Source organism: Notechis scutatus, chromosome 2 (genome assembly GCF_049901735.1).
Source record: "Notechis scutatus isolate UNSWTSFEM ecotype Mainland chromosome 2, rNotScu1.2, whole genome shotgun sequence".
NCBI classification, from domain to species: domain Eukaryota; kingdom Metazoa; phylum Chordata; class Lepidosauria; order Squamata; family Elapidae; genus Notechis; species Notechis scutatus.
The window spans coordinates 169,327,598-169,355,397 of NC_142010.1; the positions used below are offsets into that span (position 1 = coordinate 169,327,598).

The 27,800-nt window shown below is 38.9% G+C and overlaps 1 protein-coding gene across 2 annotated transcripts; it reads left to right on the plus strand.

Annotated features, from left to right (window-relative positions):
- The first annotated feature begins 388 nt into the window (after positions 1-388).
- Positions 389-26,020, plus strand: SPMAP2L (sperm microtubule associated protein 2 like). Of its 2 annotated transcripts, XM_087957343.1 has the most exons (9): positions 389-522; positions 3,225-3,255; positions 5,624-5,677; positions 8,904-9,026; positions 10,456-10,596; positions 14,210-14,330; positions 22,923-23,054; positions 24,632-24,807; positions 25,848-26,020. In XM_087957343.1, exons 1-9 carry the CDS (start codon positions 504-506, stop codon positions 25,960-25,962), a joined length of 912 nt encoding a protein of 303 aa, XP_087813469.1. In that variant the 5' UTR covers positions 389-503; the 3' UTR covers positions 25,963-26,020. The 2 variants fall into 2 exon arrangements, with proteins under 2 accessions (XP_087813469.1, XP_087813471.1); XM_087957345.1 differs by lacking the exon at positions 3,225-3,255 and having other exon boundaries at positions 456-522.
- Positions 26,021-27,800: the final 1,780 nt, after the last annotated feature.

Consider the following 27,800-nt stretch of genomic DNA (forward strand, 5'->3'; position numbering starts at 1 on the left):
AATGTCTGACTCCCTTTCCTTGATTTTCAGGTTTTTAAAGCAGTGTTTCTCAATCCCAGCAACTTTTAAGTCATGTGAATTTCAAGTCCCAGGTTGCATATTGACTGAAGAATTCTGGGAGTTGGAGCTGCTGAGGCTGAGAAACACTGTTTTAGAGGACTGCAAACAGATGGATAGGGAATATTCATGTTACATATAGTAACAAAGGGAAGGAAAGCAATGGTAATAATTTGCACAGAATCCTCTTGCATAGAAAAGCAATTAAATCGAAGGCCCGGCCGAAGTCAGTGGACTATGCACTGTTAAGAGTAAGGGCACCTGCGAATCCTACCTGCCCTCCCGCGGCACAGAAAGTAAATTCAGAGAAAGAGAAACAAACGGCGGTGATTCCCCCGGTTGCCGTGGCGACGGAAACAAAGAACTTAAGGTGCATACGGAGCACCGCTTTTCTCTAACTGCAAACTGCGTCGTGAGCTAGGAGAAGCAGGGAATTGTCGCGCAGGATGGTCGAGCCACGATCAGGTCAGTAAAGGAAACACCGTCTAAGAGCCACCGTCTTTCCGGGTAGAACCTGCCCTCTGTTGGGCATTGCAATTATGACGCTTCGCAGAATGAGATCCATCTGTGCACAGCATGGATTTCCGCGGGAGTGGAAAGCAACGATATTATTTTTGATTTAAGAGGGGAAAGGCGCTTGAAAGGCAAGGTATCATCACTATCCTGGCTAAATAGGTCCTTCTGCTTTATTTTTCTTCTTCTGTGTTTAAAGGCAGGAAGGTTGTACTGATTGTACTGTATAGTACATAAAATTATATATTGCAATGTCCTACCTGTCAACGAATACTTCAGCTTCAACCACAACAATACAAGAGCACACAATAGATACAAACTCAAGGTTAACCGCACCAAACTTGATTGCAGGAAATACGACTTCAGCACTCTGGTCAATGTCTGGAATACTCTACCTGGCTCTGGTTTTTTTTTTCTCCAAACCCCAAAAACTTTAACCTTAGACTGTCTACTATTGTCACCCCTTTCCTAAGAGGTTCTGTAGCGGGCGTGCATAAGCACACCAATCATGCCTACCGTCCCTGTCCTATTGGGTTTTTTTCTTATTCGTATCCATTTCATGTGTTCATAACCATGTTTATACTTATGCCAGTTATCTAATAATCGCATACATAAATGAATGAATGAATGAATGATTCTACCGCAAGGGGGCTCTTGCACAGCTGGATGGATTTTATAGAGACCGTCTTTTACCATTTGAGCGTAGCTGTCATTTCACATTGTTTACAAATTGGGTGCAACAAATGTATTTAATGTTTCACTTAAAATTCTTTACTTAAAAAAAAACAATTTTGTAACTTTTTGAAAATCCCATTAATAATTTGCTTATTAATCCATGTAATGCTTAGTTATTTATTTTTTACTCTTTGTGACCTTAGGAAGGCCAGGAACAATGCTAATACTTCTGTGCACAAGTCGTCTTCTGAAATCTAAAGATAACAGCTGGTCTTTTTTACTTTTATTTATGGACATGTACTATTTAATTTTTTTATTGCTGCAATAGCTAGAATTTATATTTCACACTGAACTGCCCTTGCCACTTAACCATCAATTGGTAATTAACCAAATAAAATAGTTTTCTGGGCTCCCCACATCCCCCTGTGGGGCAGCCATCCAGAAAATCCTTTAGAAAATTAATTTATTGGGCCTCACATTTCAGAAACAATATAGGAAAATAGTTTTATGGTAGCCAAAAACTAAGATTAGTAGCACCCTTTCTGACTTAACAAATTTTATTAAAAGACAGAAGATTTTGTGAACTACAATTCATTACAAAATTATTAGAACAAAAACAATAAAAACCAGAAGAAAAATACAATGTTTGTTAAACAAAGCCCTTATTTCTGCATTATATGAGATACCTGAAAGTTTAAGATAGTCGTAATTCCTAGAATCTCAGAGTATATCATTATGATTTAGACTGGATTTGGCATTTTTATCCATAGACCAAGTCCTTCTGAAGTTCCTGGAACAGACAGATGTTGTTATTTAATGGTGTTAATGGTATCATCTCAGGATGTAAACTGTTCCAAGTAAAGTTGCCTTTTGCAATTGACGGATGCTGATTTTGTCAATGCTAATGGAGCTCAAGTGATGTTCCAGATACTTTGGGATTATTATTATTCAATTATCAGTCAATGTTATAAACAAATACAATCATGTAGACAGCCCAACAAATAACTGATCAAACTATTAACCTTACCAGAAAAAGTTGTACATAGGGCGTATTACATGGGACAGACTTCCATACCACTTCTCAGGGCCATGTATATGAATCCATAGAGCAATCTGGGTGTGCAGGGTAGAATTTCAGGGACTACAATGAAGAGTGGCTTGTGATCCTTTGCGATGAGTCATGCGTCACAATTACTTTTGTACAGGGTGTGAACCAGTGGTGGAATTCAGCCAGTTCGCACCACTTCGGGAGAACTGGTTGTTAAGTTTCTGAGCAGTTTGGTGAAGTGGTTGCTGGAAGAAATCATTAGGGCAGAGAACTGGTTGTTAAATTATTTGAGTCCCACAACTGGTGTGAAAATTAATCAAACGTTTCCTAAGGGAAATAGAAATGATTTGAAACTACTGCCATAGAGGATAATATACTTTTTTTTACATTATAAAGTATATCCTGTTTAAGGTGGTGAATATGGAAATCATGCTAATACTTGCAGCACAAAACAAAACCCTTTTTGGTACCTTAAAATGAAATGATAATATTAGTTATGAAGGCTTAACTAATGAATGTAAGAATATATTAACATTCAGGATGCTATGTGTCTCTTGGATGTTTAACATAGCTGCAGACCTAGTTGTGCCCTTTGAACCTCAAAAACCCAGAAATTCCATGTTGGCTAAGTTCTAAACATTTATAAGACTGTATAGTTAAGCAGAGTCATATTTTTTGCTGTAATTTTATGAGCCCTGTTAGTACTTTATCAGTAAGATTTTTCATTGTTAGGACTGCAGTTGCTGGTTGCCATTTTGGCAACATCCCACAGAAGTAGAAAATGGGTGGCGATTGAATTATGGGACTCCATGTGTCATCTTGCTGATTTAACCCCACTCCCAAACATTACTGAATTACTACAACATATAATTAACTATAGAATATGGACATCATTTTCAGATCCATTTGTTCTTTTCTGTTTCTCTTTCAGCTACTTCCCATGGGTTTTATTCAAATGAACGGTAAGATAAAATCATCAAGCTCCCATATCTGAGTAGTTACTTAAATATATTCAGGAATTACAGAGTAATATCTAAAGTCATACATTCAGGCTTCAATTTACAAAACAGGATGTGCCTCTCCTTTTCTGAATTCCTCAATATTTGAATCAGAATGATTACAGAACTGAGTTTGAGGACGGGAAGGCATTCTAGAAAGAAGAAAAGTCATCAGTGATCAATTGTGAGAAAAAAAACTGAATGCACTTATTTATCTTGTCTTTTTGAGTAACCAGTGAGTCTTCCAGTATGCATGATGTCATAATTACTTGCAATCTTTTTGCAGTAGCTGGCCTGCAGACTATCTTGATTCTATGAAAATAAATTAAAAATGAGGAAAGTAATAACATAATAACACCAGTAAACATATGCTCTACCCCTAATATATAAAGTGATGACATTTATATGGGTTAAAAAGGTTGATGATTACGTCACAATCTTTTCTTCCTCGACACAATGTTCATAGATGTCAATCAGACTTAATTATACATATCAGCTATTGGAGCAGAAGCAGAACTGGAGAGAACTGTTAACTCTCTCTATTATCAACTTATCCATATTTATCTCTCTTTTAGCTAGTTTATGCATGTGGGGCAGAGATATTGCACAGAAGAGTCAGGACAAAGAAATACTATCAATTTTAATATTAGTCTTTATTTGGGATATAACAGCCATGTAATTTGTATAAGAAAGAATTCACAGTGTCAGAATGTTGACAGTACACGTTTGACAAATTTAGATTTAATTTTAATTGCATAGGTGATTACAGTTAAATTGCTGCACATAAGAAAACTAGAAAAAAAATTCTCAGGTTCAGACAATGACCAAGCTAGTTTAGTATTTTGTTCTAGCCAGTTTAGTGGGTGGAATTGCACTTGAGTGGTCAACAGTAGTGGGATTCAATTTTTTTTACTATGGTTCTGTGGGCATGGCTTGGCGGGCATGGCAGGGGAAGGATACTGTAAAATCTCCATTCTCACCCAACTCCAGGGGGAAGTTACTGAAAAATCCCATTCCCTCCCTACCCCACTAACCTGCTTTCCAGCTCCATTCGCCTATGCAGGCAACAAAAGAAGATCCAGCCAATCAGCTGGGACTCAGGAGGCAGAGAATAGATGGGAGCGGGGCCAATCAGAGGTGGTATTTGCCGGTTCTCTGAACTATTCAAAATTTCCACTACCAGTTCTCCAGAACTGGTCAGAACCCGCTGAATGCCACCTCTGGTGGTGAACAATGGTTACATTTTGTGTTCCTGACTTTTTTTTGCTCTTCGTAGGACAATTGATAGCAAAGAAAATGGTTACATGTTTGGAGATTCTGTCCTACCACACATTTTGTACAACAACTGATTGTTATTTTTCCCACTGGGAAGTGATGCTGGGTAGGAGAAGAAAGGATGACAGGGACCCACCAGTAGCTGATCTGAAACTGCTCCATATTAAAATCTATAAGACCGCAACACCACCTAGCTTTTTTGTTTGAGTGTAATAAACACTCATCCTGGGCAAAGTAGGTTGAGGTCACTATACTTTGCTGTTGACCCTAGCAAAGTGGGTATCCAAAAGAGGTCTAATCCCATTCCTTTATGCACTGGGGTGATCCTACACTGTACACTCTATTTGATATACCATATGGAACTACAAGCTTGACTAGACCTGAGGTAAATTTTCTGACACAACTGCATACCTCTGTGCTGTTATGTCAACAGGGAGACATCCTTAGCAACTAGCCATCACTTGCCCTAATTTATTGCCTGTGTTGCTAATGGCTGAAGGAAGAAGATCTTTCTGTCTCTTTCATAGTGTCTATCCCTGGCTGGGAGAAAGATTCTGCCTCCTTCCATGGTAGCTATTCTCAAGCTCCTCTCTGTTAAGAAAACATTATGAACTTGAGGGTGGTGTTTGGCTGGCAAAGAATGTTTCTCCTTGAACAAGTCTCAGCCTGAACTGAAGGCTTACTATAACCCCAATGTATCAATGCCTTCCAATGAAGCTTTTGCTTAGAAGCAAGTTTTATACATGGTAAAATACTATTGGCGATTAAATGTAATCAGCTGAATATATTATCTGGGTTTTTATATCAAATGAACTTGCAATAATAATATATAATCTCCTTGTCAATTCTCTCTCAGTGCTGCCAGAGCAGATCAGCAGTAATGGAAGTTAAAGATCTGGAGGAATGCAGCTCTGGCCTTTGCACTTGATATAATTAGATACAATGCATACTTGGAAGTTGCTCAATGGAATTGGGAAGGTTTGTCAGGCTGTAAAAATTTAGAGGATTGACTTTCTACCCCATCACCATGTAATGTTTTAAAAATTGCATTTCCCAGGTTACAAGAGCTTGCAAAACCAAAGCCAACCAAAGACGTATGGAATTTTCATCGGTGAGTTGGATATCAAGTTACAATCATTTGTTTAGCAACTATTCAAAATTTCAAAAAAAGTGACATAGCTGGTCCTCACATTTATGACTACTGCAGCATTCCCATGATCACATGATCAAAAATTGGCTGCTTTGCCAACAGCATCTGTTTGTGACAGTTGCAGCATCCCGGGGTCATGTAATCACCATTTGCAACCTTCCCAGATGACTTCTGACAGGAAAATTGTCAGAAATGCCTTTGGGGAAAGATGGATTCGCTTAATGACTGCATGGTTTGCTTAACCCCTGCAGCAATTAACTTAACAATCATGGCAAAAAGAAAAAGGCTGCAAAATTGGTCATGAGGCATTTAACAACTGCCTTGCTTAGCAACGGAAATTCTGGTCCCAATTTTGATCCTAAATCATGGACCACCTGTGGTCTTTAAAATGTGTTTTAGATGTGGTGTTCAGAACATTTGATACAACTTATCTTGTAAATTACATTGATGAATTGGTTGTCATAGGGTCTTGCCCAGAGGTCTCCAAACTTGGCAACGTTCAGACTTGTGGACTTCAACTCCCAGAATTCTCCAGCCAGAGTTGAAGTCCACAAGTCTTAACGTTGCCAAGTTTGGAGACCCCTGGTCTTGCCTATTCATGGGGTAGATGAAGCCTTGACCAAAGCCCCATTTATTTGCAGTCAAACCAATAAGGCGGCTGTTTGTTTGTCATGCTTCTTAACTCCCCAACTTACTCCTTACCACCCAATTTACTTCTGTCTTTTTTCAAAGCAGACTTGCAAAGGAAGCGTTGGGCTCTCTCATTCACTATTATTGTTTTCTAAAAATGACTTTAGATTTTATATCAGTGTTTTTCAAACTTGACAAGTGTAAGATGTATGGACTTCAACTCCCAGAATTCCCTAGCTAGCCAGCCAATATGCTAACTCGGAATCCTGGGAGTTGAAGTTCCCACATCTTAAAGTTGCCAAGTTTGAATATGGAGTTCAGATGGTACTAGAGATTGGGGTTTGATTTTGCAGCATCCTTGCACTCTGTTTTGTTTTAATGAAAAGAAACTAAACATACATATACAGACACATAAAGTAGTAGAGAACTTGGTAGGCATCAAAAGAATACACCAGAGAACTTGGGTTAACTTGCCTCACACTTCTTTAGCAGGTACAGTACTATAAAGAACAGTTCAGATACTTTATTCAATTGACTTAACTTCCTCCCTGGTAAATTAACTTTTTTTTGCTACAAAAGGCTATTTGCACTAATAATACTGAGTACCAATAGAGAACAGGTTAGTAGCTACTTCTTCTGGCAAGCTACCGCCTTAGTGCAGACACATCAATCTTTCTGCTGAAATGCCTGTTTCAAGACCCCTACTACCTTGCAATGGCTTCTTTTAGTATAAAAAAATAAAACAATGGTTTTGGTATATTAAAATTTAACTTAGTGGAACTCCATCCTTTTTAGTATATCTTCAAGATCAGTTCAGGTAGATTATTCCTGTGTTAATATATTGTACCAAGAACTGTTTAGTTTATTAGTATATGGAGATGAATCATGCAGTGCTACAGGCAACAGTTGTTCTTCCTGTACTGTAGTCCCTTTCATTGTGTATGATGGCAACGACAATTACAGGTCTGCTCTTGTGAAGTCCGGGCAGAATTTAACAACTCACGATTTATGGGTCTCTGTTGCTTTGGTAGCATTTATTGCAGTCTTTTTTCAACCTTGGCAACTTTAAGATGTCTGGATTTTAACTTCCAGAATTCCCCAGCCAGGCTTGTTTTATGGGGAATTTTGCCTTGAGGCCAGATTTCTGTTTCTGCCTTAAAATGATATTTTTGTCTGTTTTCAATTTGCTAATACTTGAGGCAGTAGTTACATGAGATAATATGTGAGTTTACATGAATTGTGAGTTCTGTTAAGGAATTTATAAGTCAAAACAAACCAATCTCATAATTGTACAGGTTGGCATATTCTCTGCCCAAATAGTTTCAATTGCCAGATAGTTTGAAAAGTAACAGTTACAATTACTACTTGTGTTTAGATAGCATAAACACAATCTAAAGATCAATATTTTTAATATTGTGTGGTCAAGCATAGATCTTATGCTGTATAACAAATATTTTTTTCTTCAATCATGTCAGATTGATTCAATCATGTCAGATTGATTGATTGATTGATTTATATCTTGACTTTATTATTTTTATAAATTACTCAAGGCGGCAAACTTAACCAAGACTCCTATTTTCTCCGTGGCAACATTTCTATGAGATGATTTGGAATGAGAGAGTGAGCGGCCCAAAGTCACTCAGCTGGCTTTCAGACCTAAGGTGGAACTAGAATTCACAGTCTTCCAGTTTCTAGTCTGGTGCCTTCACAACTTAATTGTTAATTAAATAAGTTCTTGAAGAATGCCTATTCTTGGCAACATTTTTAAAAAGTGTCTTGCCATTGCCTCATTCCTAAGACTAAAAGAAAGTTACTGGCCCAAGGACACCCACCTGGCTTTGTGCCTAAGGCAGGATTAGAACTAACACTGTCTTTCTAGCCTAATGCCTTAACCACTACACCAAACTGGCTCTCATATAATATTTTTTATATATAAAATTGAAATACCACTCATGCATCATCACAAAATCTCCAGAACCGTAAAGCCTACAAACTTGAAATTTGACACGCATGTTTTTCTTGGCTTCAAGGTACTCACTACGAAAGGATTTTTCCAAATGACTATTCAGAGCATTAATATTCTGTATATTATTATTAACACGCTCTGATGCTAAGGAATTCTACTCCCCCTCTCCACCTGAAAAGAAATCTGTTCCAAATGCAAAACACAAGCAGAGGAAAAGAGTTTCAGTTTCAGTTTCAGTTTCACAGCAGCAACCAGCTTTAGTACAGAACAGTTGAGCTAAGCCACGCCCAGGCTCCTTGCTGTCTCCTTGCTCACACAGAAAATACTGTTTCAGTTTTCAAACAGCCCTCAACTCTCTCACATACTGACAGGACGCTAGCCAGATGAATATTGATGGATGCTGGTAGGCAGAGGCAGATTTTTCTCCCCTTATTTTCCTCCCCAAAAACTAAGCCCGACCACATAGTTTCATAGCGAAGCATGGGTATAGAGCTAGTAAATATAATATAATATAATATTACTTATATATTATCAGGGTATGTGGTTGTATACTCATTTTGATTGGCATTGTGCATTTTTTATTCATAACAGCAGGTTAATCTGGGGAAATCAAGATCCAATATGGCCTCTCACTTCAAGGAATATGCTGAGACAGCCCAGCTCAAGAATCCTGACTCTAGCAAGGCCAAAGGAAGCAGTTGATAAACCGAAGAGGTTTGCTTTCATGTCTACGGCTAAGTATCTGTATATTCTGGAATGGTTGGATGTTTTAATTTGAATCCCAAGTCTGATATTGAATGCTTTCGAGTACGAGTACATATAGCAACAATGGAACAGTTCTTAAAATGATTTAAGCACAGCTTGTGAAAAAAAATGACATCAGTCATGAGGTCATGAGTATCTTTGTGCCCACAAGAGATCAAAGTCCACCCAACCTTGAATTCTAGTGATTCTCATCTACCGCCAATTTGCTTGAACCATTAGTAGTTCAGATTCTACTAGGGAGCTTAAGTTTGCAATACATCTTTATAGCCATTTGAACTGCCTATATCTTCTTGATTTCCTTGCTGCTTGACATTAATCTGAACTACTAACAGCCAAATCAAATTGGTGGTAGATACGAGTCAAAGAAATTCAAAGTGGGCTAGACTTTGATCTCTGGTGGACATTAAGGCACTCCTGACTGATGATGACATGTTGGATCCTCCTTCAGGCTCAGCCTGGTCATCTCCCTGTAACACCTGTAATTAAAGCGCAGAATAAGCAGGTTGCTGCAAAACATTTAATTTAAAAAATGTTCTTTTAATTTAAGAAAAGAAATTATCTTTGATTCTTTCTAATCCATCATCCAAATGGGATATAGGAAGCTAGACTACTGTAATTGCTGTTTTCAGCTAATGAAATCACAGCTTTCTAGATTAGAACAGGGGTCTCCAACCTTGGCAACTTGAAGTGTGCTGTCCAGCCAGTTATAGTTAATGGTAATTGGGAGCTGTCCCCTTAAGGGAATACATCATGGTAAATGTAGTTAAGGTATCTTGGGAAATGTAGTTCATGTCATGTGGCCACATCTGTAATCCTGATTGGTCACTGAATTGTCCCTTGGTGGGTTGGGGGAAGTTTCTTCACTCTTGCTCGGATCCCAGCTTCATGCTGGCGTCTCTCCTTTGGCTCTACTACTATGGGATGAAATAGGAGAAAGATTACTATCATTTTACACTATGATTTCAACTATGCAAAGAATTGGACATTAGATGCAACTCGAAATAAATGTGAGTTACCTTGAGGATACCTAATATAATCCACTAAAAGAAACTTTGTATGAAAGAATTTGTAGAGTTATCTATCTGTCTTTATATTCAACAATTGAATCAAAGGACAGAATATGAAGACTTATGGACTTCAATTTCCATAATTCCTCAGCTTCAGTTCTGAGAATTGAAGTCCATAAGTCTTAAAGTTGCCATGGTTGGAGACCCTGTTCTAAAAGATGAAGCTGTACAGATGACCTTGAGTAATTGAAGTTGCAGTTGAAGCACCTGGAAAAATATAGCAGTAGAGAAAAGAAGAACACAAAGTGGCCTTTCTACTATAGACTTATCCTGTTTCTACTATCTAAATTATCCTTGTGGTTTTTCCGTAGTAAATCCCTCTTCTGGTACAGCTGTGGACAAATGTCAGAGATTTGGAAACGTTCTTCAACAGTGTATTCTGCACTGCCATCAAAGCGATTGCTGAAGCTAGCAGAACCTAGGCCAATTTCTGCAACTTATCTGAAACTAAGGTGAGGCCCTAACACTAGTGAGTTTTTCTAATTGCCACAGGCCAGTGGGTTTTTAAGTGTAGAATTCAGTCAAGAAACCCTTTGAGAAATAGGCTGGTATTCTAATATAGAATCAGTTCAGCTCTCCATATTCCTGAGGTCAGGTCTTGGTCAGTAACAGTTCCAATCTTTAAAAAAAATATTTTAAATAAATACAATCCAGGAAATTTCTGCCCAGTTGATCTCTTTAATACAGTTAATAAAGTTTATATGTTATTTTATTTATTTATTTTGTCAAGCATGCATTTGACAATATACTGTATATAAGTATAATCATGATTATTAATACATGAAATAGATATGAATAAAAGGGAACATTAAGACAGGGACAGTAGGCACGATGGTGCGCTTATGCACGCCTCTTACAGACCTCTTAGGAATGGGATGAGGTCGGCTTCCGGGTTAAGCCCTCCTCATTGACGGACCGGGGACTGTGATTGTCCACAGCTTCGATCCGTGCTCTCTCGTTGGAGAGCCCCAATCATTGTGATTAGGGGCTGAAGCTGCCTCGGAGGGGCGGTGGAGTAAGAGGAAGCCAGCCAGGTTGAGGAGAGCCACATATCTCCTCCCTGGGCTTGGCAATTTTTCCCCCTGAAGACGACCGAGCGGTGGTCTAAAATGGCCACTCTGAAGAGGAAGACTTAGCTGGACTAAGATTTCTGCAGGAGAGAAGAAAGAGGAGGACAACATAAGAACCGGGACAATTTGGTGCAACAATCTAATTAAAAGGTACCCCGGGATGGATATTATAAATTTTTTTTTATGAAAGAATAAGAAAGTGGCGGAATTATAAAGGGAAAGGAAAAAAAGTGAAAATATTTTTGACAGCTGAGTAGGGCTTCGAACCGGGAAAGGAAGAAGCCGGAACAATTTGAATTAAAATACATTGGCAACAAACTGGCATAATTTAAAGCTGGATTTAAGAGTACTATAAAGAAGGGGAAATATTTAAATTGGAGATTTGATTGGTCTGGAATACTGAGGCTTGGAAAGCCCTGAACAATAAAATGGGGGGGGGGTGAGGACATTGTGTAACAGAGCGTGCCATCTGGTGGATAAAAATTTAGGCTGCAAAAGGGAAAGTTCCTATTTCTCTATGAACCTGATTTGATACAATGAAAAGGTAATATTGAAACAATATAATAAGTACCCTAGAAAGTGAAAACTGAATTAGAATAAAAGAAAAAATACGGAATGTTGGACTGATTGGTGACTTTGCTATAAACCCAGTTTTTGGAATAGTTGTGAATCTAGAAAGTTTGAAGAAGAAAAAAGAAAAAAGAGAAGCTGATTTGTGGATTTTAATGACTATAAGATATAAGAGTGTGCAACGATGATGGGATTTAAAAATGGAACTTAAAAATTTGAAAGAACTACTACATGCAAGAGGTGAATCACTTGCCTCTGAGTTAAAAGCTATGGAAATGGCGATTGAAGAATGCGAAGAAGAAACCTCAGAGAAGGAGGAGTTAGTTCAAGAAGAAGCCATCTTAAATAGACAATCAACACAAAGAACACTACAAAGAAGAGAAAAAAAGGGTTAAAAATGGGAGATTTAAGAAAGTAACTAAAATGGGGAATACTTGTAAAAATCGGAAAGATAGAAACAGCAGAAAAGTAAAAGGGGGAAGGAAAATATATAGAGAGACAGGGATATAAATCAGAGGGAGAAAAGATCTGGAAAAATAAAAGGGAAGAGAGGTAATGAGGAACACGAACAGGAAAGAAAGAAATATGGGAATTGCAAAATAAACGAAGACTTTTTTTTACCTAGATTACATAGGGATAATGGTTAATGAATTAAGAAAGGGGATTCCTCATTGATATGAGGAGTAATAATAATGTACTTTGCAATTATAAATTATAGAATATAGACTATTGAGAGGAGGGAGGGACACTGATATCTTTTTAGAAGATGAATGTATGTTTTTATTTTTATTGTTACAAGAAAGGTTAATGTTTATTATATATATTGAAATGATTGAAATGAATCGTGAGGAGGTTTAAAAATGAGATTCATATCAGTGACCAGGATTAATTAAATGGATTAATTTCCTTTTTTCTTTTATTTTTTTTCCGATATTATAAAAAATTTTTTATGGAAGTAAAGGGAGAAAATTCATTGCGGAACCTGACTGAAAATTACAATGTAAAGTAGTTTATTTTTTTATAGGGAATGATTATTATTATAACTAAGTAAAATAGATGTTTAAATGGGAATTATAGATGAGGGAATTAAGGTATATTTAAACCATTGAGGTGACACCCCCAAACTAGTAAAAGGGGAGGGGAAATTTATGTTTTGTTTTATGTGTAAAAGCTTGTATTAATTTAGATTTTATGGAAAGAATATGCAATGGAATTGCTAATTGGACAGACAAAATAATTAAAAGGGAATAAGTATGAAGATACGGGAAATATTTGTGATTTAAATGAGAAAAGAGTACTTTGGAAAAGGCTGCTTTTAAAAGAAATGTTAATGCTTAAGAAATACATTTGAAATAAATTGAAATGAACTGAGAAGATGTTTAGAATGAAGGTAATATTAATGAATAGGATTAATTTGTTAATTCCTTTTCTTATGTAAAAGCTGAGAGGTAAAATGAGAAAAGAGTACTTTGGAAAAGGCCACATTTAAAAGAAATGTTAGTATTTAAGAAATATGTTTGAAATAAAATGAAATGAATTGAGAACTTCGACTGGTCACTAAATGAATGGATGTAAGTCGAGGACTACTTGTACACTGACAATCTGACTTGACTGGCTGGATGATCCCAAGGCTTTGGCTAAGCAACGAGCTACATCTGGGATGGTCTACATCTGATATCTGTTTGATGTGATTTTGTGAGCATTGCATTCTTTAAAACTGTTAATTGTGCACATATTTATTGCTGCTATTCTCTGTACTGTCTTCATTTGGTACGCAGATTCTTTGATAACTAGTAATGGGCCCTACATGATCATTGAACATGATGGGATTTTTAGCAATATTTTTATATTTATTAACTATATTATATATTTTATATGAGCCCCAAAACAATTTCTGGTCACTCAGTGCAGCTCAGGCAAGCCAAAAGGTTGGAAACCCATGTTTTAATGCAGGGGTGTCAAACTTGATTTCACTGAGGGATGCATCAGGATTGTGTTTGACCTCAGGAGGGCTGTGGGGGGCGTGGCCAGGGGGCATGGCAAGCTCGACATCACTCGTGTCGGGGGTGCCTCTGGAGGCCCGAGCGTTCTGCCAGCGAAAACAGGCTCCCAAACTCCATTTTCACCTGTGACAGCCTCCTGCAACCCTCTGCCAGCGAAAATGGAGCTCTTTGGGGCTGCCCATAGCCCTCCTGAGCTCTGTTTTTGCTGGCAGAGGCACTGCAGGCAGATCCTGTGCTGTTTCCAGGCAGCCCCACGGGCCAGATCTAAGCACCACCCCGGGCCTTGAAAGTCATATTTGCCCCCACCTATAGAAACAATGGATGGTAGAAGCATATAAATCAAATCTGAGACCTCTTTAGCATTGCGAACATGGCTAGCAAGAAACAGAAATTGCAGTTGCCTTTCTTCTGTTCATTTACAGGCCACGAATTTCCCCTGTGTGGCCTATCAGCTCCTCAGCCCTTTGTTGCAAAGCTTCCCAGCGGATTCTGAGTCTTGCTCAAGCGAGGACTATCCATCCAAACTTTAGTTTTCCAGTACAGGTAATTATGAAATAAACTCAAACAGTATGTATGATGCAGGCAAATCATGTTAATTTAATTTAATGCTTTTAATTCACCCAGGGAGAAAGCAGAAACCCAAACGGGGATATGCACAATTTCAGGTTCTCTTCTCAGTTCTTCACCTGTTTAAGAAGTGTGTGGACTGGAGACCTTTACAGGTAGTCCTTGTTCAGCAACCACAATTGGGACTGGCAACTTGGTTGTTAAGCAAAGTGGAGGCTAAGGGAAATGGTGACTCTGCTTATAAACTTACTTCACCTCTTCTTTATTTAACAGTCTTGTGGAAGTCATAAATGTGAGGACCAAAAAGTTACTCTTTCTTCACTATAACTGCAAATGGTCACTAAATAAGGCAATTGCTAAACAAGGGCTACCTGTACAGTTGTCCAGCTGTTTATTTATCCTCACAGGTTTCTTTAGCATAGTCATTGCATTGGTGGCAACTATCGGTGGGTCGGGTGGAGGATGAGAGTGGAGGTTCGTTCTCCAAGTTTGTGGGTTGGTTTCCAAAAGTTTCGTTACCAGGCTAGGTAGTATCTTCAGCGGAGTTTAGGGGATGTCAGTGTCAGTTCTGCTTATAAGAGCTGTTGTAATGGGGAGGTCATGTCAGCTGAGGGTCTTGTGATGGGTCAGGTGAGATGGAGGTCTTGTGATCATTGGTGAGGCGAGGGTCATTGGGAATGTTGGTTGGGGGAGAGGGGGTTCCATGGGTTGGTTGAGGGTCAGTGTCATCACTTGAAGTGCTTTAGTCCTTTAGGAAATTTGGCAATAACCTGATTGATCACAATCCTAGGCCTATCTTAGATAAAGTAGATGTAAGTGCGTCATATTATACCTCCATGTTCTACAGAATATTCAGAACAAATTTCTGTCTTTTTTCCACATTTTTATAGTCATTGACCAGCAATTTTACATAATGTATATGGAAATGTTACAAGACTCAAATTAGATGTCTAATAGAAATAAAATGGTTCATACTAAAAACATTACTTGCAGAATATGAAACAAATCTAAATACTTCAAACTAATTGACTAAAATATAAAATTACTCTGTGGGGAAAAAATGGCAATACTCTGAAGTGAAGGTTGAGTCTTAGATTCCAGGAACTGACCATAATACACTATGAGTCAAGAATAAAAATAACTATCTAAAATGCAAAAGTATGCAAAGAATATTGATCCAAACAAGAGAGCTCTTATTAAAATATATAAGATTTAAGCTATAATGTAAGCTTTTGAAAAATAATTGATTTACCTTCTGATACTCAAGGCTCAAATCCCTTGCCTGATTGTTTAGAATAATGCCTACAAGAGTCTCCTCTGCTTTCTTCAGATTGTGAGGTAAAGATCTGAGAGGCACTTGAATTAAATGTTGCAGGAATTGTTGCTCCTCCCATGAAGTTTGCAAAACTGACCACCTGAGACTTGCTTTTCAAGAAAGCATGTGAATTGTCTGAAGTTCAAGAATCACAGGTTCCAAATCTTCATGGATGTACCATGTTCTATGGTGCCTTTAAGAAAATAGCTTGATCCAGCATATAGCCAAATTGTTTTTTCTTGTCTTCTTTTCTGAAGACATTGAGGTGTCCCGTCCCCCCCAAAAAAATCTTTGCCATCCCAAATCTCTGCCATCCCAAGCAACAATGAGGTAATATTTTTTTCCACAGATGAGCAGATGCTGGGTTCAATGCCAATTATACCTCCATAATATACTAGATGGTTTATTAGTTGTCTGAATTAAGCATACCATTTTTGCAGTTCATGCAACATTTTTAGGAGAGGTCTCATGTTTTGATCAATAAATACCTGAATGCAGAAAATTCAAAAACGTTCAGGAAGATCTTCATTTTTAGGAATATGGATGGTATTATTGAATTACTGAAAAACCGCCGAATCCTTTTTCCAGCCAGACCACATGAACAAGGTCAGCAGGAGCAGCTATCAATGAAGTAGATGGCTTAGACTTAGAGAAAAACAGAGGCTGTAGAACCCCATCTTCCTGCCTCGATGCTTTTATTAAGAACTGAGAGAACTAGCTTTATGTTAGTATGTGAGAGCAGGGTTTTTTTATTATCTGGAATAAGGAGCACAATAATTACCATTTTCAACCTACTTATAAATTAGTAAAGTATCTTTCTGAGAATCAGAAAGATAAGATGATGTGCTTTCTGTTTCTGTCAGAAGGATCCATTATGGGTATTAAATCATAGAACCATAAAATCATAAACCTTGGAGTTCTTCCAATTCAACCCCTGCCCAGGTCAGGAATCAATATTTTCTTCAGAACATTAATTTTTACAGAAGTAATTATTAATTGATCAAAAAAGTTAGTACAGTCTGGGCAGTTATAAAGGAATGTTAAGTTATAAAGAGTGTTTTGTAGTTAGAATGTTATTTAACTCATCAGTGGGAGCATTAGGTACAAATGCAATCTTCAAGGTGAACCATGCATAATACGCTTTTTTTTTAAGCCATCACTCTATAGGAATTGATCATTTTCACTTGAGAGAGTTATTCCTGAAATAATACTTCAAATCTGTTCACAGAATTCAGAGATTCAGAAATTAGATCCCCAGTAGAAGCCTTTGCAGTGAGATTATTTTCAATCATTTTGCTGCAATTGTTGGTTTCAAGAGTATAGGGAAGATTTATTAACCCAATGAAATGTTTATAGAACATTGGTTTCAATTGGTCGTTAAGTGTAGGGTCTCCCGCTTGGGCGGGGGGTTGGACTAGATAACCTACAAGGTCCCTTCCAACTCTGATTATCTGTAAGATCTGTAAATATGAAGAAGCTTACAAGCTATGCTGATAATTTCTGTGCCCAGCCTCATATCTTTTTCTTGGTGCTAATGTTTCTGTTTCCAAATTTGAGTTGGTGCATGAAAACAGAATTTCATTCTTGAAACCTTGACCTTCCTATCTACCTCACCGCCATTATGTTTCAAAACCATGTATTCCTTCCCGTTTACTGCACTAACACTCATAATGACGTGTTGTGCTGAATGTTGTATGGAACTTCCTTTTTAAGTCTGTTTTCAGTTGATTGCTCACCACTAGTGCTTCAGCATCACACAAGATTACATGACCTGTCTTGCACAGAGTGTTCATAAAAACTCCCACTTTTTGTTCACCGACTCATTGCCTGTTCTGTAATATTGACTAACATCCCGTCAGTTGGACTGTTAGGTAATGTTTATTGCACCTGCTTGATGTTGCTTTAGCTAGAGATGGATTTTTATTTACAAACACTCATGTTAAAAAAAAAATCAGTGGATTATCAAGCTTCCACTGTTTCTGTTGCAAGCATGCTGCGATCGCTCCCATCTTCCCTCTCTTTTTGTCCCAATATGAGCCAATTTGCTAACCATTTGTTATAACCAAGTTTCCATTTCAGTGCCAGGATCAAAGCTGAATCAAAGTGATCTAGCAAGCAATTTTCTTTTACCTGGTGGAAAATTCAACAAAACTTCCTATGTACTTATTCTGGTTTTCAAGGAGGATCTTCAGGGACATCAGCAAAATGAAGCCCCATTTAGCCAGCTGCAAGACTATCCCTGTCCATGGCAATTTCTGCTTGGGTTACCAGAGAGATCAAAACCTCCTGGACAACTGACTTTTTTTTGAGGGGGTTAGACCCTGGCAGAAAGAGTGATCTCACAGAAGATATGAGGGTGGAGTTCCCCAGAATTATTGTCTGCTTTTTCTTTTCTCCATCAACCTTCCATACTTGTTGGAGAGGAGAACAATCTAGGGCAGTGGTCCCCAAACTTGGCAACTTTAAGACTTGTGGACTTCAACTCCCTATGCTGGCTGGAGAATTCTGGGAGTAAGTCCACAAGTCTTAAAGTTGCCAAGTTTGGAGACCTCCGATCTAGGGAATCCTTTGCGCTCTCTACTGCCTTTCCTTGCCCCTGTGTTTCCCGCAAAGCAGCCTCCAACAACTTCAATTCCCCCACCCCACGCTCCCACCACATACACACACGGACACACATGCATACACATTTGCTGCTTCATCCTGGAGATGTGGCGAGAAAGATGCTTTGGGTGGATGGGTTTTTTTGAACCCGGTTCTCAAGAATGTCAGGAAAGCACCTGGCTGGGCCTTTTGCTTTTTTTGCGGGGTAGGGGGGAAGGGACATCATGAGAAAAAGGGAGCTGAGAAGAACCATTTTCTGTTGTGTTGAGAGTTGGCAATGCCTGAAGCACCAAGGGCATGAAAGCTGCACAACATGGATTTTGTCATGCCAACGGTGTGGACTTTCTACTATAAAAATATGGATGCCGAGGCATGAGCCTAGAATCAGATTTGGCCTTCAGTACCAAAGACAGCTGTTTTTACCCCCATCCATGGCATTGAAGAAAGAAGCTATTGCTCACAGACCTACAAACTTTGATCTATTGCTAAGGCTGGGGGGAAATTGTTTTTTTAAATGGCTTCTTCTGCCTCACCCTTCCTCTTGAGGATGTGCAGCACTTTAGATTCTACACTGCAGGAACAATAATAGCTGCAGCTAAATGGTTATGGTTTTCCTAGACTACATGTTCTTCAGTCTAGCTTTTACTCTGTCCAGAAGTGTTCTGACCAAGGCTTCCCGAGACCGTAATTAAGCACATGCTTAATTAAAACAACTCTTGTTTTATTTTCACTCTGGGAATTATTTTCATTCCCACCCAGTAATGAGTCCCAAACAGTCCCTTCGAGATAAGCACCCACCTTTCTTTCCTTTGAATTGCTACCAACAACTAGAGTGCCAAATGAATTATAAAAAAAACAACCAAAGTACAAAGTCTACACAGAGCTTCAAGGATTAATCCGAACAGAACGAACAACTTTGCTTCCAACAAAGGTTTCGTCACCTTTGCCTGTCCTTTATATCTTATGGGAGGGGCAATCACCTCCCAGCCTTACTCCCGAGTCACCCCTTTTGTCTCAGCTACTCTTGCCTTCTAGCAGTTCTGCGCACATGCGCACTGGGAACAGGCTCCCTTTGTTCCTCGGCCTCGCTGCTCTCAGACTGCAGAGGTTCCGGAGTCAGCACCCCATACCCAGGTGGCCCTGGCCCCATCTCTGCATCGGATGCAGGACCCTCATCCGAGTCCTCTCCAGACTCCCAGACTGGTCTCTGTTCTTCCCCACTATCCGATTCTGCTCCCATCTGGACAGGCTGCCGGCGAACCACAAGAAGAAGGCATTGAACAAGAGCACCAATTCCCTCTTGTGGAAAATGGAACCCTTACATTGGCCGCAGAGCTTCTTGATAATGAGAACTATGATAATGAATAAACGTTAAAGGCGGGGTTGATTTTCCTTCTGTATGGAAGCAAAGGAAGGGCCATGTAAATCCTATACTGCAGAGGGAAAAAGTACAATATCCTGAAGATCCAACACCAGATGGAGCATTTTGCTGAGAAATTAATATACATCTCTATTCAGGGTATCTTAAACTTATTTTTAACTTTAGGGATCTTAATGGTCATATGCTTGAATTATTATTTGTAGACTGTACATTAGATTACTTTGGAAGCCAGTTTTGTTTTGGGCATGTACTTCATAAAAGCCTAGTCAAGCATAGTAATCCTTTCATGAAAATTGCCAAGGAGAGAAGTCCTTAAAATATCATAAGTGCTAGAAGGTTTATAAATAATTAGAAAGCTGCAGGTTGCACTAAATCAATTTTAAAATTAGCTACCATTATTTGTTTCATATATACATACATATATAACCATTTGTTTCAAAAAGAAGAAATAAGAGGTTCAGGATCAGAAATATTGTTGACAGAGTAGGTTTGCAGGCCATTGATTGGAAGTAACTACCCAGAAGATGCGACAGAGACTAAACTTAAAATCTGACCTCCAAAGCCTTTCCTTCTAGAGAGAAGGTGGCAAAGTACTAAAGAGTGTTTTAAGCACAAACTCCCAGAGATCCTCCCATACCTAGGATGGATGAAATACCCGATGAAGTTGATTTGTAGGCCAAAGGTTTTCTATCCTTAGTCTACTCTATCTTCGCTGAGCCTTCTTGCTCCTGATTCACACTGAAGAGCCTGTTGTTTCAGCAAGCTGACAAAATATTTCGTACTACCTCAGCCTTTGGCTATGTATTATGTACTTTGCATTTAAAAAAGGGATTTTTCAAATCTTCTCTCATGATTCATGACATAGTTTGCATTGTAAAACGTGTTGGCTCTCTTTTGAGAGGACAATATAATTTTCATTGTTCAAAAAAAACCCTCTTTTTGATTTTTAATATGCTGCAAAGCAAATCTCTAACTGGGCCACCCTGGAAACAGAGAAGGACCAACCCATGGTGCTTCTGCCAGCAAAAATGGAGCTTGGGAGGGCCACAGGTGGCCTCCCAAGCTCTGTTTTCACTGGCAGAGGGTTGCAGGAGGCCATTGCAGCTGAAAACGGAGCTCGGGAACCCATTTTCACTGGCAGAGCTCTTGGGCCTCCATAGGTGGCCATGACACGAGTGACATTGAGCTGGTCATGCCCACCCTGGTGACACCCACCCCGGCCCCTCGAGGTCAAACACAACCCTGATGCAGCTCTCAATGAAATTGAGTTTCACACCCCTGGTTTAGACTCTTCTTAAAAAACATCCAGTGATGGAGTGTCCATGATTTCTGGAGGCAAGCTGTTCCACTGGTTAATTGGTCTCACTGTTAGGAAGTTTAATTCCAGGTTGCTTCTCTCTTTGATTAGTTTCCAACCATTGTTTCTTGTCCTTGACCCCCTCTTCTTTGTGGCAGCCCCTCAAGTACTGGAATATGGCTATCATGTCACCCCTAATTCTTCTTTTCTTTAGACTAGTCAAACCCAAATCCTGCAGCCATTCTTCATATGTTTTAGTCTCCAAGCCTTTGATCATCTTAGTTGCTCTTCTCTGAACTTTTTCCAAAGTCTCAACATCTTTTTTGTAGTATTGTGACTAAAATTGGTTGAAGTATTCCAAGTGTGGTCTTACTAGAGTTTTATAAAGCGGTAGTAATACTTCACGTGATCTTGATTCTATGCCTCTGTTTATACAACCCAGGATTGTATTGGCTTTTTTGGCTACTGGTGCACACTGCTGGTTCATATTCAAGCGAACATCCACTAGGTCTCAATGTCCCTCTCACTGTTTTTGTGCCAGATTTCGCCTAATCTGTACTTCTATCTTTGTTTTTTTTTTCCTGCCTAAATGTAAAACTTTGCTTTTCTCCACATTAAATTTCATTTGTTGGATAGGGCCCATTGTTCAAGTCTGTCAAGATCTATTTGGATCCTGAGCTTGTGTTCTGGGGTGTTGACTATTCCTGCCAGTTTAGTGTCATCTGCAAATTTGATGATTTCCCCTTCCATTCCCTTATTTAAATCATTTATGAAGATATTGAAGAGTACTGGCCCTAAGACGGAGCCTTGTGGTACCCCAGTACTTACTTCTCTTCATATGTATGTAGTACCATTAAGGACTACTTGTTGAGTACAGTTTGCCAGCCAGCTACAAATCTATCTGGTGGTGATGTTGTCTATTCCACATTTTTCTAGCTCCTGCTGTAATGATGAACCTACCCTTGAACTGTATTTACCTATCATCTTGTGTCCTTTAGTTTTTGCTAGGAAAGGATTGTGATTTTTTTTTCTGCAAAAAGACTTAAATTAGAAAAATGATAGTGGGAAAGACCTGATGAACGACAGGAGAAGGTTGAAGAAGAAATTGAAGGACTAAGGATCTGCACTAGGATGCTGGCACTAGTGAGGAGAATATTGGGGGGAAAACATGAGATTACTGAGGCATTTCACAATTCTCTATGGGAATCGCTAAGAATGCTTGGAGCTGTAGGGCCAGAAAAGTAATTTGCTTTTCTGCCCAAATAACATAACTGTGAGTTGCAAAACTGATCATAAGGCTGGGAGAGAGGAGGGAAGAAAGCCGAAGGCAATCTTTACCCCAGAACTCTGACACAATTATCCTTGTGGGAAACACATTTATATCAAATATGTAGGTACATTTGCCTATGATCTTCTGGGTTTGGACTGTACGTTAGCATTATGTGTTTTCCAGATGGGCCATGTCCCAGATGACCAGCCCTTGAGGTAAAATAGAAATTTGCTGGTCTGTAAATTTTCATTTTTCAGAGCTGGGGCTATGAAACAGAATTGTACAGTTTGACATGTAGGTTTCCAAGTCTTGGTTCCTGAGGGTGGACTTACCTGCACTCTCATATGGGAATGAGAGTTTTACCCCCTCATGTACTCAAGACAAAATGCTATCTCTGATCAGAACACATTGCTCTCCCAAAATTGGAATGAGCAAATAAGCAGATTTCCTTGTGTATCATAACTTTTGGCTGTACAGGTCCTTTTTGGTCTCCTATGTAAAGATTAAAGATGCATCAGCTTGAGTTGAGACTAAATAAGAAGTATATATCCAGCCTGCTCTTTCCTCTTCCAAAGGATCCTTGGGAAATATTGCTGGGGGAGAAATAAATGTGTTTTTCTTGGCACCTGACCATATTTCTTTTGGTTGGTTGGTTGGTTTTGTAATCAAATTTGCTTTATTGTTGGTTTATTTTTCCTATCTAGTCTGAAAGAGTGATTTCAAAGGCTGCAAGAAGAGCTGAAACTACCCCAAGATTACAGCAACTTGCCCAGCCAGTAGTTAGGAAACAAATGCAGTTCTATGAAAATACAAGCCTGGAGGTCCCAATCCGCCAAGTATTTATTTTAAAATTTACTTTGATACTTCTGTGTTGATATAATGGATAGGATTGCAAGGTGGGATCAAGCGATTATCCAGCTGGAAAGAACCATCATGTAAATAGGTCTCAACAACTTCCCAAGCCATCAAGAAACTTGCTGGTATTTGTTGACCGGAAATACTGTTTAAAGATCAGAGCATAGATCTGATCTGATCATAGATATCATATATAAAGGCCCCAATTTCTGTTTCTTGGTATTGTAGTAGGCAATCTATTTTGCCTAAGGCTTATTCTTGTTTGCAATAAAATATTCTAATTTAGCTGAATTATGCTTGGGAATCTTCTATCAAGTCAATCCAAGGGCTGAATAAAGGGTCAAAAGTCTAAGGAGTTATGATTTACTGCTGAGCTCAGGTATGAAGCTTGACCCCTTTAATATTGAAGTGAGCTAGGGATGAATGTTTATCATTGTATGCATAGGATAAATTTGTTAAAAAAAAACCTCAGTATAATACACCTCAATATAATTCCCCAGATTTCCATCCATCGTATGACTGAGCACACCCTCTGTCCTTTTCCACTTCTCACTGGCTGCTGCCACCAAAGAAGGTAGCTACCAGTACATAATCAGTTCCTCCTCCCTCCGTGCCCAGTTCAGTGTCATTGTCAATGCCTTCCTATTCGGATCACCTCTCAGTGGTGTTTCTCATGCTACTGGCACCTTCCCCTGATCACTGATGCTCCTGTAAATGCTCAATAAGCAGCATCCAAGTGAGCACCTTTTATAGGTGAGACCCTATACCATTTGTCTGAAATGATATTGTAGGAGATGGCCAGGCTGAGCCCGAGGGAAGGGTCCAACGTGTCATAAGTCACATGTCCACTGCACAGCCGCAAGAGATCTAAGTCCAGCTTCCCTTGAATTCCTTTCTGTCCTTAACTCCCACAAATTTCCCTTAACTGTTAGTAGCTCAGATTCTTGTAGAGAGAGCTTAAGCTTGCAATAAAACTTGATACCTATTTGAACTGCCTGAATCTTCTGATTTCCCCGGTGCTTGACAGATATAAGGTCTCCTACTTGCAAATCAAATAAATAAATAAATAAAATAAATAAATAAATAAATACTTGAGCAGGATGTTGGACTAGATCTCCAAGGTCCCTTCCAACTCAGTTATTCTGTTATTCTCCTGTCATGCCCACAAGATGGATCACCACCAAGGTCTTCTACCCTGTTCCCAAAGCAATCTTGACTTAATTCCTTCCTCTGCGGAATGTGACTTAAGAAGATCATCCATTTCTTTCTGGACAGTCAGCAGATCTTTCTGAAGTGATTCTATTCTTCTCAGGGGTTGACCGAATCCTATATTCTGCTGTTATTGGGGCCTGTCACACTCATTCTCCTCCCTTCAAAATCCTGCCAGAAGGTTCGTCTGTAGCTTTGCCTCTACTTAAATTTCAGAGATTATTGAAGGAAGGGGAGAGTCCGTAGCTCTTAATCCTTTGGGGATGGGTTTATCTTGTATCTTAGCTTTTTCCAAAATGTTCTGGAATAAATCTCATGTTCAAAAATCAGCACTTCTGTTCTTCTGCAGATACCCCTGACTGCTCTGCAAGCAGTCCCAACTCCAAGGCTACTTGAACTAGCTAGACCAAAGGTAATCCCTTGCGAGGGGGCCCTGTATCGTTCCCCTGAGTGGCCTGTGTCAGCAGCAGCCAAGCAGGCAGTAGCCTCTCCTCGAATCACGGAACTCTCTCAGCCTCCCAACAGGTGGGGTTTCCCAGATGATCTGATGGCTGTATTGATGGGCTTGCCAACTCTCCAATTGAGGGAAAGGATCTCGGCCTGTAGATAACTTTTGAAGGCTCTGAGAGACCTAAGGGCAGAAGGACCCTCTCAGCACGCATTGCATCTCATGCCAGTGTCTTATTCTTTCCATTGTTTTGTCCACTAAAATTAGTAAAGAAAAATGTCTGAGGAAAGTTGAAAAAAATATTTGTATATTTCCTTTATTTGAAGAACTCGGCAATCCTTTGAAATGGATCTCTCTCTGCATACGGAGACCATGGCAATTGGTGCCATTGCTTGCCTTTCATAAATGCCCAAAGTGCCTTTTTTTCCCCGCTATGTCATCCATAGCTACTGCACTAGTTGTATCTTTTTGCAAATTGTATTTTCTTCAGTTATTTGCTTGGTAGGTAACTAGTGTTCATTCCAATGACTTCAGTGGGAACCATTGAGCTTGCTGAGAACAAAGAGCCCTCCTGAATTGGATTGTTGATGGAAATACATTCACTTCCCTACATATATAGATGGAGAGACAGACAACTTTTTCACTGTTTTACCGCAGAGTATCATTTTTTTCTATTAATTTTTTCTTCTGCTGAAGCCAATGGGATTTTAAAAAGCAGCAGAAAACATAGGTGTTATCACAGTGGTATCATAATAATAGGGACAAGAAGCTAGTAACAAAACATATGTTATGACTTATGACAGCGCAAACCTCATGACTTACATACAACAACATCAGGACACAAGTGCAAACAAATTTGTGTTGTGAAAGCATGACATATGTTTTTTCGACTGGTTAACAGAATTTTAGAAAGATTAGAACCTATCCAGTGAGGTTTATTATCCTACTGACAGAACACTTCTCTGTCAGGAAAACAGCACAGATCTTAGCAGTGTTATTTTTTCCCCCATCCATGTGAAACTCTGGAGTTGGATTTCTTTGTTAATCTTGCAGAGAGCTTTATAAAAAGGAGCAGCATTGAAGCTAACGACTCTTTTCATATATATTTTTTTGTCAGGGCTCCAACGAATCTTGTGCAGTTTAATCCAGATGCCTTTATTGTAAAGGAGTCTGCTAAGAAAGCACTTTGTACAGAAAGAGTCAAGACCTTAGCACAACCAATTACTCGTTGATCACGCTTATCACGCACATCTAACTCTATGTGGCATTTTCAATAAAGTAAAGGAATTATAGCGGTGTGCTTCTTGTACTGTCGTGTTTTGACTTCCACAAGTGCTTAATAACATCTGAACTAACAATAATCAGCTAATAATAATCAGCTGAACTAACAACACAATTAGTCATGTTTAAGCAGGAACCTGACTTTTAGATATTAATGTTTGATTTATAGTTTCTCCTGTTCGAATGTCATCACATAGCGGTCATAACAGCTAATAATAAAATTTAAGTCTACATAAATAATCAATATACAGCAAAAAACAAAGCAACAATAAAAGAAAAACTGAATTACAAATGATGCCATAAAAAGTGCATAAACAAAATGGTAATATCCTTAGAACAGAAATAATGAAACAGTATAATAAAAAATTAAATCCAGAGCCCATGCCAGAAACTCTGAAAAGCTTGCCTTTACTTTGGGCTTGTATGGAACTAACATTTTCTGCTCCTCAGGAACTAAGGGTGGGTGCCTATTCTGGAGACATCTAGAGATAGTTTTCACCCAATGCAGCAACATTCACAATTGAAGGGATCTGGATAGCACTAGATACTGGAAGTATCAGCAATATAATTCACAATGAGGATGGAAAAAGTGGTAAGATTTAGTTCCGAAGTATTGGGTACTTCTTTTTTCTTCTATTAAAATGTGTCTGATTCTCAGACACTTATCTAGACAACTCCCTGCAATTTTCTAGGTAAGGTGTTTCAGAAGTGTTTCACCATTGCCTCATTTCTAGGGATGACATAAAGTGACTGGCCCAAGATTACCCATCTGGCTTTGTTCCTAAGACTAGAACTAGAATTCACAGTCCTCTGGTTTCTAGTCTGATGTTTTAACCACAATGAACTGACTCTCATTGTATAAACCATAAGCCAATTAAATAATTATAAATGTGTGTAATTCTGTTTCCTCCTTACAAAAAGATGTCGGTTTACTAAACTTACGTACCGAAGAAGCAAAACTGTCTATTGTGTAGAACCAAAAGATTCTAGGCATTTCCAAAGTTCTAAATGGAACTCCACCATTTTCCACATGATTTTATTGCTACTGAACTTGACAACTCAAACTTGATTTTCTTCTCCAGTAACACATTATATTTAATATTATTTGCATTCTTTGGATTAAGAGCACATACCTATAACCTCATACAGCAGCTGCATGAAATGCCTAGTATCGGTGTTAAATCCGTATGATGCAACTGAAATAATACACAACTTTTGGAAAGGCCTTGCCTTCATCACTCTCAAGTGCTTATTAGGCAACTACCCCCACACACTCCCCAATCTGGAAGGCACAAAACAGGTTGGACATTTCATATTCTCTCTCCCTGCAACATCCTGGTTTGGAATAATGATTTAGCATGCTGGTAATGTTACCGTGTAGCCTGGAATGTATTATTATGAAGATGATGCCCTTCCTCTCATTCATCCCTGCTGAATTGCCTCTGGATATGGCAACAGCAGCAGTACAGAAAAATACCTCCTCTTTCCATCTCATCCATCATTTTCATACATGGAATGGAGTTTGGTTATCTACATTTCTCATGTTCCCCAGTGTTTGCAACACTATTAACAATTTCTCAAGTGCTATGGAAAAGTAGCTATGATATACTGAACTCATAATTACCAAGTCTGAATAATTTCCAGGTTTGCTCTGGTGAATGGAAAGAAAGGGAGATTTGTTTTCTTAAGTTTTCGTGGGTACTTACATGTATGGTATTCAGCTTTGTTCGGGTATTTTCCCACGTCATTGTAGTTGTGCTTTTAAAGTTGTAGCAAAAGGGAGATTTGC

What these genes read in the sequence shown, in the direction of transcription:
- SPMAP2L (XM_087957343.1), top strand. An exon ending in GACGTATGGAATTTTCATCG is followed by an intron (nt 5,678 to 8,903) that starts GTGAGTTGGATA and finishes TATTCATAACAG; the next exon opens with CAGGTTAATCTGGGGAAATC. An exon ending in CTCTCTCAGCCTCCCAACAG is followed by an intron (nt 24,808 to 25,847) that starts GTGGGGTTTCCC and finishes TTTTTTTGTCAG; the next exon opens with GGCTCCAACGAATCTTGTGC.